At 37.6% G+C, this 12,756-nt stretch overlaps 1 protein-coding gene across 2 annotated transcripts in view; it reads right to left on the bottom strand.

Moving 5' to 3' along the window:
- Positions 1–12,756, bottom strand: part of Plekhb2 (pleckstrin homology domain containing B2) — a 40,139-nt gene that overhangs the window by 14,618 nt on the left and 12,765 nt on the right. The window contains exons 3-6 of one of the 2 annotated variants that reach the window (XM_047545422.1): positions 9,859–10,011; positions 9,189–9,291; positions 3,579–3,618; positions 2,238–2,327 (exon numbers count right to left, since the gene is read on the bottom strand). In XM_047545422.1, the coding sequence (XP_047401378.1) occupies positions 2,238–2,327; positions 3,579–3,618; positions 9,189–9,291; positions 9,859–10,011 (386 nt within the window). Of the gene's footprint in view, positions 1–2,237; positions 2,328–3,578; positions 3,619–9,188; positions 9,292–9,858; positions 10,012–12,756 lie in introns of those variants that run through there. The other variant, XM_047545424.1, reaches the window with a different exon arrangement.

Genomic DNA, 12,756 nt, shown 5'->3' with positions numbered 1-12,756 from the left:
AAATTGTGATACATACATACAATGGAGTTCTACTCAATCATAGAAAAGAATGAAAATATGGTATCTGCTGGTAAATGGCTAGAAATGAAGAACATCAGGCTAAGTGGAATAAGTCAAACTCAGAAACTCAAAGGTTGAATGTTTTCTCTCATATGGGGAAGCCAGAGTAAAACAAAGGAAAGGGGGAGGGAGGGTAGGACAACAAAAAGATAAAGGGATCAATAATATAGAATATCAAGAGGTAGAATGTAGGGATGGATAAAGGAACACAATGCAGACGAATTCTTAAAAAATCATGTTAGGTGCATATATAAATATACCACAGGGAACTTCACCTTCATGCATAGGTAGAAAGAACCAAACAAACATAAATAAACAGACGAGCAAAAGGAGGTCTAGCAGAAGAAGGAGAATGGGAGAGGGGAAGGAGGATGGGAGGGAACAGGACGGGATCATGAACTGAAATTAAATTCCATGCATGTATGAGTTTGTTGGGATGAACCCAACTACTATGTGTAACTATAAAGCTCTAATAAAAGAATACCAAAAAAAAAAAAAAAATTGTAAGGAAAAAAACTCAAATGGATCACAGGCTTAAGTGTAAAATCTAAGAAAATAAAATTTACAGAGAATAGCACAAGGGAATCTTGGGAAACAGGTTAGGTAAAAGGTTAGCCGTGACAACAAAAGAATGATTCAGAAAAGGAAAAACTGATGAACTGGAATTCATCAAAATTAATCTCTGTGAAAGGCCTCAGTAAGAGGATAAAAAGACAAGCTATAGACCACGTATCTAACAAAGGATTTTTATTTTGAACACATATATAAACCCTCTTAAAACTTAACATTAAAAATAATAATACCGGGGCTAGGGAGGTAGCTCAGTGGGTAGAGTGCTTGCCTTGTAAGCACAAGGCCCTGGGTTCGATCCCTAGCACCCAAAAAATAATAATAATAATAATACCATTTGAAAAATGGAAAAGATAGGAAGAAACATTCCACTTAAGAGGATACACAACTGGCAAATAAGCAAATGAAAAGATGTTAAACATCACTAGCAACTAAGAAAATGCAAATTAAAACCACAATGAGACAGCACTACACACATCAGAACAGCTAACATAAAAAATGACAATTTCAATTGCTACCAAAGATCAGAGAATATGAATCACTTAGATATTACTGGTAGCAAAGTAAAAATGGCAGTCACTAGAAAGAACTGTTAGGATTTTTTTTTTTTTTAATTAAAGATATACTTGCCATGCATATGACCCAGCAATTGCACATTTGGACATTTATCCCAGAGAAAAGAAACCTTGTTTGCACAGCAACTTGTACATAAGTGTTTGGGGTAGTTTCACTGGTAAAAGTCAAACACTGGAAACAACCAAAATGTCCCGCCCTAGGTTGATGTAACACGATATAAAATGTGAACAATCCACACCATGGAATACTACACAGCAATACAATGGAACAGACGAATAATACATAAACATGGATGGATCTTGATCAAGGGCACTAGGTTGAATGAAGAACATCAAACTCAAAAGATTATATGCTGTATGATTTCATTTATATAATATTGTTGAAATGACAAAATCCTAGAGATAGAGAATAAACCAGTGGTTGAGAGGGGTCAGGGAAGAGGGGAAGGTGTGACTATAAAAGGATGTCACCCCAGAAGTATACCGTGAAGAATTTTCTGTCTTGATTGAGATGGTAGTTACACATAAATCTACTTACATGTAAAAATAACAAAGGATTGGACATAAATAATGTACCAATTTCAAATTCCTGATTTCAATGTTATTTAATACATAACATCTAGAAAATATGGTTGAAAATTACATAAGAATCTATACTATCTTTACAATTTCTTGTGAATCTGCAAGTATTTTAAAATATAAAGTTTAAGAAAAAAAGCAGGTATAATTCACACAACAAAAAATGATATACCCAAGCCAGGTGCAATGACACACACCTGTAATCCCAGATGTTTTGGAGGCTGAAGCAGGAGGACTGCATGTTCAAAGCCAGCCTTGGCAATTAAGCGAGGCCCTAAGCAACTTAGCAAGTTAGACAGCGAGAGCCTATCTCAAAATAAAAAATAAAAAGAACTGGGGATGTCCCTCAAAGGTTAAGCACCTCTGGGTTCAATCCCAAGTTTCTGGCATATGAATGGTCTCCTGCTCAGGAGGAGACCTGCTGAGTCTCCCACCTCAAGAGTTATTTCCTACCTCAGGAGTTGGTGCAGCATAGGCTGCATATGGAGGGGGCGAAGCAGCCACGACTGTCTCCTCAGAAAGGACTGCTGAGCCAACATAAGCCTGTGTGAGAAAGGACACAGGATGAGACTGTGTCATTTATTTAGCAAATAAAAAACTACAGGACAAAAAGTTGCAGCTATCTGGAAAGTAGAAAAACTTCTGCTGATCCAATAGATACAAACATCCATTAAGATGTCATCTCAGTTCAGGAGCAAGGTGATCCCTGTTTGACTCCTAGTAGGAACAGACCTCTCACTATACAGGAAGATCCCAGAGGTACCATTGTTATCCAACACCTTTTAAAAGATACCTCACCATTTGACAATCCTTCTGTTCACAGTCTGAAATGCAGCAGTCAGAGACATATCCTACATTCTGTCTTTGCATTAACACAAAAATTCTTCTTTACTCCCCAATGGAAAAGAAAAAAATGTTAACTCTTTAAAAAGACCCACACAGGGCTGGGGTGTAGCTCACTTGGAAGAGTGGGTGCCTAGCATGCTTAAGGCCCTGGGTTTAATCCCCAGAATGCATATGCAAAAGCACACATATCTCAAAAATTCTATACAAAGAATCACCTTCAGATCTTGCCACTAACTATATGGTTCATACTAAAAGTCACCCAAAAAGAGGACTTTCATGGAAAATAAAAAATGTAATTGGAATGGCAGAGTAACCTTGGGAGAAAGAACTGTCTTGAAAAAACAATGACACTTAGCTATTAAGTCTTTACTTTCTTTTCCTTCATGCCCAAATTCTTTTTCTTTTCTTTTTACACAGAGAAAGAGAAAAATAAAATAACATCTGAAGAATGAAAACATGGGCCAGAGAGGTCATGTTTCCTTAACTCCCTGACAGACACAAAAGAGGCATTACTTAGCTCTACAAATGGGCTCACTACCTCTGTGACCTCCTAAGATCAGAAACAGGGCTACAGACAATTTTAAGTCCCCAAAATGCTTTGGTTTCACAAAGCTAAGATTCTATACATAAAAAAATCACATTGTTCTTTTTGAGCCTTTTCCACAACAGAATTCGAGATATTGCAAAGTTTAAAAAATACAAACATTTCTAGAAAATAACACTGGAACTTGCACGCCTATGTGAAGACAGTTCCTCCTGCCCAAACATTTGGCACAACCCAGCACAATCATTATCAGCAAAAAGCATCCTTCCCTGCTCTGTTCATTCATGGCTGGATGAGCAAGAAAATCCTATCTTCCCCAATTTCCTTTCCCAACCTATTTTCCAATTTGTTACACAAGACATATGATATAAAAAAAATTATGTCAATTGCCTTCAGTAACTTACTGTGTTTGTTCTTGAATCTTGCAGCGCAAATTTCCAGGCCCTGTGGAAAAGAAAAAGGGTATTTCATGTGAGGTGATGCAACGTTTCAATGATTCTCAAATCCAGGTTAGGATTAGAATTCCTGAAAAGGCTTAAAGAATAGGTCTTCAGGTATTACACCAAGACCCAATCAATTCACTTAAGACATACACTAGGAATACACACACACACACACACACACACACACACACACACACACAAATGGTACTTTTTTACAAATACATCTACAGTAGGTATATGACATTTAAAATGTCTATTTAATATTTGATCCATGTCAGTTCATGTCATACACAGATCTATTCATTTTGTGAAAGGTTACACAATGAGTAAATATAGACTGTAAGCAATTTTTTGTCATTAAAAACAATGCTCTTATTAATATTCTTATTAACCTTATACAAACCACTCATATAGGACAATCCCAGAGAAGAACTGCTTAGATCAAAGGATATAAATATTTATTTCAATGGGTACTGCCAAATGGTCCCACATAAAGTTTATAACAATATTCACATACCACTCTTCCCCTATATAGTCACAAAATTAGATATTTGAATCTGAAATCTCAGGTGCTCATCTCTCCCTCCTTCATCATTCTCTTTTCATACTGACTCCATCCTTCTTCTCTTATCTCTACTAATTCCTCACTTTATTCTAATCTTACCATCTCCTTGAGTTAAAATTTCAGCTCATTTATTTTCAAATGTTCTGGTTTTCTAACAAATATAATTAAGTTGTGAAATTTCCCACTGGATTTGATATGCAGTATACAGATGTCATTCACATTGCTAAAGGATATCATACTGGATTACTCATATTTTATATGAATGTTGTTTTAGATAGAACAGTCTAATGTGGTCTTTAGTCTGCAAATTCAGCTCTATTATTTCAGAATATTTTTCTTGCAAGTGAATTTCTAATTACCTCTTTTGGGGTTCAGTACTTTCTGGATATTAATAATCTTTCTGAACTCCTTTAATCTAACACAGCTTTGGTCTTTTCTCCAAATCCTTGAATCTTTTTCTCTGCTTTCACTGAGATTTCCTCTATGCTGTGATTCATTTTCAGATGGGCTGTATACTAGGCAAAGTTATGATATCCTGCCACCTCCCCACCATAAAAGCAACCTTAATATATAATACATAATAGTGGACACTTAATATACATAATAGTGTATACTTAATATACCTAATACTTAATATATAATAGTGGCAACCTTCTAGGCTACAGACTGAAAAGAACAAAATAAACATAAATCCTTACTCTCACAAAGCATACATTTACTGAAAAGAGGCAAAGAACGACACAGATAAATAGTTGATAGATGATGAGACAGTATGTATGTCTTTAGGTACAAAGGGGTGCAAGGCTATGATTTTAAATATGAAAGCCAGGACAGCACTTTTGGAAACTATGTCCTAGTCCGTGATTTTATTTTCCTTTTGTCTTACTTTTTCTGAGACCTGCATTTTTCTTTCCTCATTTTTCCTTTATGATGTATTTGCCAAGAATTACTCTGCACACTATTCACGTTTAACTTGGAAAGTGATTCCTAAAACTTTTATTTGTTCTGATATGGTATGAGTTATTTCTCCTTTATACCATCTTACCTGATCTAGTACCAACTGGGAATTCCACCCTTCTCCACACTAGCAACAGTTTGGTGACAGGTGTTACCCACGGAATCACTTTTCTTGGGAATAGAAGGAAGAGGCAGAAGAGGAAGAAAGTTCTCCTGTGACCGAATATATCTTTTCTGAGATATATGGGTTGTATACTCTTCTGAGCATATTTCTCTGAATGTCTCATTCTTGGGCTCACATCACCATTCAGAGAATCATCCAACTCAGGTGAGCTTCAATGCCTTCAGTGACCTGGCATGAAACTGGCAAACCTTCCAGTCTCTGCTGTGGTCCCAAGGACATCTACTCAAAGGGTTTTTCAAGGCTTTTCCAAAATGCACCTTATTCTCTTAATCAACATCCCTCCAGACTCCAGAGCATTACAAAAAATTTGCAGTATTTAACTAATTATTCTTTTTTATTGCTTCTGGGATTTGAGGTAGGGTTAAGAACAGTGATACACAGGAAAACTGTCTGTTTTCCTCTTTGTTAGCAATTTATGCTTGAAGTTTAACTTCTTTATTTTGTTGTTGCTGGTAAAAGGTTATCCCCTTCATTTCACTAGGTAGTTGGGGAAGATGATTTATAGATTCATTTTATCATCTTTACTCAGAGTGTCTATTATGGATTGAACTGTGTCCAAACTGAAGTTCAAATCCCCACGACCTATGAACATGAACTTGTTTGGAAATAGGGTCTTTGCAGATGAAATCAAATGAAAATGAGATCATACTTTAAGGTTGGTCCCTAATCCAACGAGGAAATCAGAACACAGATACAATAGAAAAACGCACATGTGAGAACAGAGGTAGAGACTGAAGATGCAAGTCAAAGAACATCAAGAATTGTTGGCAACCACCAGAAACTAGAAAGAGGCAAGAAAGAATTTTGTTATGGTTTTGGATGTGAGGTGTCCCCCAAAAGCTCATGTGTTAGACAATTCAAGAAGGTTTAGAGGAAAAATGATTGGGCTATGAGAGCCCTAATTTAGTCAGTGAATTAATTCTGTGAGTGGAAACTAAAGGTGGGTAGGGTGTGGCTAGAGGGGTGGGGCATTGGGGGCATGCCTTTGGGGTACATATTTTGTATCTGATGACTAGAGACTGGAGTCTCTTTATCTGCTTCCTGATCATTACATGAGCCACTTTCCTCAGCCACACATTTCCACCATGATGTTCTGTCTTACCTTGGGCCCCAATAAATGGAGCCAGCTGTCTCCAAGGACTGAGACCTCTGAAACTGTGAGTCCCCAAATAAAACTTTTCCTCCTCTACAATTGTTCTGCTCAAGTCTTTTAGTCATAGCAGCAAAAAAGCTAACTAAAACTGATTCCATCTAGAGTCTTAGGAAGCATGGCTCTGCTGAGAAACTGATCTGACTTCCAGGTTCCAGAACTATAAAAGAATTCTGTTGTTTTAGTAACCTAGTCTGTGATACTTGGTTTAAGCAGTCCTACCAAACTAAGTCTCCTATTCTGCTTTTTTAAACCTTTCTGTGTCATCATTTCTTATTTTTTACTAACAGAATAAATAGCTGGACTTTGTGTTTTCTGCCCAGTCTCAGATTTTACTATTTTTAAGGGGAATTTAGCCAACTCACATTTATTTAGATCAACCCTGCCAGTCTAATTAGTCACCAGGTGATTTCCTGTCATGATTTATCAAGTTTTCTTGTTGTTTTTTTTTTTTTAATAAAGAATGTTTTCTGGGTTTTTTTTATTACCCTAATTTAAAAAGCATTATCCTTCATTTATATCATAATTTGTGCCCCTAAAATAAGACACGTATATATATATTTCCCATCTAGGTTTAGAACTGATCTACCCCTTCTTCCAGGTGAAACAAGGGTAGTGTTTCATATTTTTACCACATCTACAAGAAAACCTCCCATGTTTCACTAAATAATCTAAAATTCTAGTTTGATATTTTTTCCACTATTACTTAAAGAAACATTTTACATATGTGACATTTCAGCCCACAATAGAGCAGAGTAGTTATAAGGACCAAAGGGCTTGGGAATCAAATCCTGAGTCCAGTCTCTAGCTCTAAAGTCTTGGGATATGTGATAACAGAATGATGGTCTCCAAAAATGTCCACTTCCAAACTTGTGAATATGATACCTTACATGGCAAAAGGTACCCTGCATCTGTAATTAAGGTTAAACACCTTGAGATGGGTAGATTATCTTGGAATATCAAGGTAGGCCCAAACCAAACTCAAGTTCTTAGAAGCATATAACTTTTCCTATCTGCAGGGTCAGAGAGATGATAGTGTGAGAAGACTGACACATGGCTGCTAGCTCTGAGGAGTGAGAAAGGAGTCAAGAGTGAAGGACTGCAGGAGGCCTCTAGAAGCTGGAAAAGGCAAGGAAACAGATTCTTCCTAAAGCATTCAGCAGAACAAGGTCCTGCCGACACTTTGTGACTAAACTTGGTGTCAAACATCTTTCTTCCAGATATGTAATGATACATGTAGATTGTTCAAAGCCACTAAACTTAGGTTAATTTATTAAAGGAACATATAACAACTAGTTCAGAAGTTACTTAATTTCTCTATGCCTCAACTTCTTATGCCAGAACAATACTCACTTCATAAGATATGGGCAGGATTAAACAACATCTGTAAAGCAGTTAGCTCCATGCCTAGTACAAAGTAAGTGTTTAATGTGCTTACATTATTAAGTGTAATAGTAGAATTATCATTTATAAAAGCAGCAAATTAGCCTGACATGATCATTTCTCCATCAGTCTTCAAGAAAGCCTTATCTCTCTCAGAATATTATTTAATACTTACTGAGGGGATACCAGAATATTAGTCATGGCTCCCTTCTCCCTCCCAGGAGAAGTCTGTGTTATTACCTTTAAATAATATCTGCTTTATATGCTTGGGGGAAAAAAAAAAAAAAAAGACTCACTGATATAGGGGCTGGAGATGTAGCTCTGTGATAGGGTGCCTGCCTATCTTGCACAAAGCCCTAGGTTCAACCCCAGCACCAGGAAAAAAAAAAGACTCACTGATATAAATCAGAGGACCATAAAAAAGAAGCTACACTGAGGATTTAAAATAACTCCAGGGGTGCAGTTGTGGATCAATGGTGAAGCGCTTGCCTAGCACGTGTGAGGCCCTGGGTTCTATCCTCATCACACAAAATTAAATAAAATAAAGGTATTGTGTCGTCCTACAACTAAAAAAAAATTTTAAATAAAAATAAAAATATAAAAAATAAAATAAATAAAATAAACCCTATTCAGCATACAGTTAACATTTAAATTGAGGATGAACATGGATGTAAATACAGAGACAGGCACTGACAAAATGGTCTGCAGGCTTTTATGATAATGTCACGTATGTACAAGTAATTAAATAATCTCTGCTAATGAATTTTCATGTCTAGAGTTAGCCCACTGTAGGGTACAAAGAGGACAGAAATTATCCATTCTTCCCCCTAAATTTCATTCAGTTAGTGTTGTCAAGGTTCTGATCCAACATCAAGGGTAATGTTAACAGGCAGAGGACTATTGAGGTTGGGCTTTTCTATTACAGTTTAGTTCCTCATCCCTTCTTTAGAGATAGCAGATGGGAGCAAAAGGAGCTACACAATACTTAGGTCTGTGTTTATTAAAGACACATTTACATAAAAAGAACTAAATTGAAGAAACCATTCACCTAAGCCCACTACTCAGTGTGAATCTAATAACAAAAACACAATCACAAAGTGATTGCTATTACTTTCTGCCATTTTCACCAGAATGTGATCCTGCATGGGCAGTCCTGGAGGGGAAAAAATAAGAATCAGGAAAAGCCCTGTTACATTTCTGTCATGCATGTGCTGAGTCCCTTATTCTACTGCCTGAAGGAAAATTCCACTCCCATTATTTTCCCTTTTCGAACACTGGAAATTAAGATTTTAAAAAAAATTTTTTAATTAAACACAAGAAATCAAAACTCACAAACAATCATCTGTGCTTTCTGCACAAAGACTGATAATTTTCCCATCTCGGCAAACAATCTGCAGCAGACAGTCTTTTGGCTTCCCATCTGGAGGCTGAATATCTACGAAAAATAAACAGAATGAGGAATATTTACATGGTTATTTTTTAACGGCTAAGATAACAAAAAAAACCAAGTCTAAGAAAGTCTAAGAAATAACCTGTGGCCTGACCAAGAAAGCAGAAAAGAAACACCAGACTGGCAAGACCAGCAGCCAAGATGACATTCACAAAACCTATCCTGTAAAGCAAATATAGAGGATAATTGCAGGAAACCATGACATCACAGATTTTAGGACACTCAATGGAGTCACCATCAAAAGGATGCTAATTTCTAAGTCAATATAGTCTAAGGGTGGCCCCATCCTTCTGGGAGTTCCCAGCACTCTCATTCCTTCTCCACCAGATGAAGGCATGCAGGTAATGCAGATGAGAAAATCTACCTGTTGTAATTTTACAGGTCATGATCTAAGGGTCTGGGTCCCACCCCAACCCCTGCTGTGGCTGCCCCTCCCAGGTAGAGCTTCTTTAGTCTGTTAATAAAAAGAGATCATCAGGTAAGGAAAAAGATCCAGCTCCCATCAAGAATGAGGAAGGGCAGATGACAGAAGCTGGCTAAGGGTTGGCTTACCCCGACACTCATGCCCTGTGCGGATATTGATGCAGTCCACTGGCATATGGACCTTATCCTCAATACTCTGCCGGGTCTGGTCATCATAATAGATCAGGTGACCATCTGACCACAGATCAAACCAATTCTTCTTCCAACGCTTCAAAATAGTACCTAAAAAAAGAAATGGGAAAGGTTGGCTTCCGGCAGAGCAAATAAAAGATTTTGTCCTCTAACAACAGAAACAAAGGAAACTCCTGTGGTCTTCTAACCCACTTGCCCAGAACTCCCTGAAGCAGTTCATCAAAATGGAAGTAGAAGCAGACACCACGGCCTGATTCACCCCTGCTGTGACAGCACTGCAGGAAGCATATACTATAGACACTCAGCAGGCTGCCCAATCAAAGGACAGGTCCAAAAAATTTAAGGGAAAAAAAAGTTTGCTTGAGTTAATGAAACATATCTAATATCTAACTTCCCAAGAAAAATTAAACTAAACTTTAAATAATTTTTGACTTCCTAAAATTTGTAACACTATCTAAATTTGCAAAAATGATCTGAAAGTGCTGGGCTGGAAAGTCTATATGCAATGAAAACAGCACTTCCTTTTTTGGAAAAACATGTTTCTTTTCTTTTTCCTCAAGAGCTTTCACATATACTCTTTTCTAATATTCTCCTTACAGGAAGTCCACATAGATGCAGACACAGAGGACTGAGACACTGGATAAATGAGCACTTCAAGAGGAATACCTTCTACCCTGGCACATCCTACTACCTTACATTTCTGTCAGTTTAAGAGGATTCATAATTTCATTTGTAACTTGGACGAGGCAACTAATTTTATAAAGCTATAATTTCCTCATCTACCAGAAAGGAAACCCTAGAGTGGACTCCACAGCTGATTTCCACTACAAGTCATCCCTGAATCTTTCTCACATTCATATGTTGTGCACTGTAATTTTATTCCTGCATATCTTAGCCTGCTCTTGGCCAGTGTGCACAACTCTTGTTCCATGTACCTCTGTTTACGCTCCCCTGCCTGCTACTGGTGTCAAACATGATATCCAGCCTTTCCACTACACCTGCATCAGGCACCCTCCTCACTGGAAGAGCAGTCGCAGCACTTGCCAACACAGTTCAGTAGAGGCACCCAGCACTCTGTGATTGGCAGTGCCTGAATATGCAGAATCTACCAGACTGAGCCATGAAAACAGAAGAAATCATCAGGTTAGGGAGTTCTGCTCACATATTTCACCTGCAATCAAAGACCTGACTGCAGACTCCCAGATCAGGCTGCCCGTCAAAGGTCAAGTACTGGGTCTTACGCAGCAAGGACAGGAAAAGGAGTCTGGGGGACTACTTGGCCTACATGTAACCACACTATATCTCTGCTGCTCTGTAACCCAAGTGAACATAATATGTCTCACTTAATTTTGTTATTGAGATTGATACTTCTACTTTCGGCAAAGGAAAATCAATCACATGTTTGGAGATGGCCATATAGAAAAAGTCTTTTGAATATACATGTCTGTAATAGCCATGGGCCAGGATACTGGAAATGTCTGGACATCTATTTTGTGTATACACATCACCATGGTAGGCACTGATGAGGAACCAAAATTGTTAAAAGGGTTATTTTTCACTGTGTCTACACCATTTACATTGAGTTGTAATGGAAAAAGGTTGCCCTCAAACAAGAATGTGGTAGGGCCTAAGGAGAAAAACAGAAGACATCCAAAGAACCAGCAAAGGAGGAGATGTCCTCAAGGTCTAAACAAGGCCCCCATGTCCTTGACCATGGGAAGACTGGGACCACAAAACCCAAAACAAGCAAACTTCACAAAGATTGGGGCTAGGCTCCACTACATTAGTATTTCTGTGTAAAGCCAACATTGCAACAACTCTATGCTAAGACTACCAGACTGTCATAGACCTTGAGAGGACATGTGGTTCAGGTCCAGATAGGCAAATACAGAACTAATCATGGGCAAACAAAATGAAGGACTATCTCTGGGTAGAAAGAGTGTTAATGATGAAATCAGATAGTCTTGAGCTTGAATGTAAGTCTACCTCTGATAGTTTATATTTGAATTACCTAATCTCACTAAATCTTAATTTTAAAGGAAATAACGATACATACCTCACAGAGCTATTGTGAGAATTAAATGAGTATATGAAAAAAATTTATAACAGGAACACAAATAAGCTTCACAGATAATAGTAAATTGTTATATAAACCATCTAAGGCATGCAGTTAATTCTTCACTGCTAGACTCATTACTAGCAAGTTCTAAAGGCATCCTTCAAATATAAACTCATATCTCAGAACCATAAACCACATGTACCACAATTGAGTTTTTTGCTAGAATTGTAAATAATGTGATAGTCACTTTTTCCTTAATTCTGCTCTTTCTAGGACAACAAAATAGTCTATTATTTCTTTAATAAACATAGGTGGTTTTTTTACAACAGGATGAATCTCACTTGAAGTGGCAGCTTCAAAGGTGAGTTACTTATGAAACAGAGATCGACAGAGACAAGTCTAGGAAACTGGATCTCAATCCCACTTTCTTTTCTAGAGTTCCTTCGAAGATAATAATGAAAAAAAATAAGTGTGGCTTTGGATAAACCTGTGACCTCAGGTCAAGTCTTCCACATAATTACAAAGCCTCCTGTATTTCAGAATCTGAGTCACTGCTCAATCACCAGCTAAGACAGGCATTTCCCAAACTGAAGGTGATCACCTCCATGCTACCGTACAACAGCTAGGTGTAGTCAGATTCAAACAGTCTCAGGTCAACCATTAACAGTAAAGTAGGCTACTAAAGAAAGAGAAAACAGTAAGGATTGCTATCATTTCCTGGTTCCTATCAATTCAACAAGTAAGGAGGAGTTCCAGGGGCTGGGGATACAGCTCAG

Source organism: Sciurus carolinensis, chromosome 3, assembly GCF_902686445.1.
Source record: "Sciurus carolinensis chromosome 3, mSciCar1.2, whole genome shotgun sequence".
Classification (NCBI taxonomy): Eukaryota; Metazoa; Chordata; class Mammalia; order Rodentia; family Sciuridae; genus Sciurus; species Sciurus carolinensis.
This window is presented reverse-complemented; position numbering and strand designations above follow the sequence as displayed.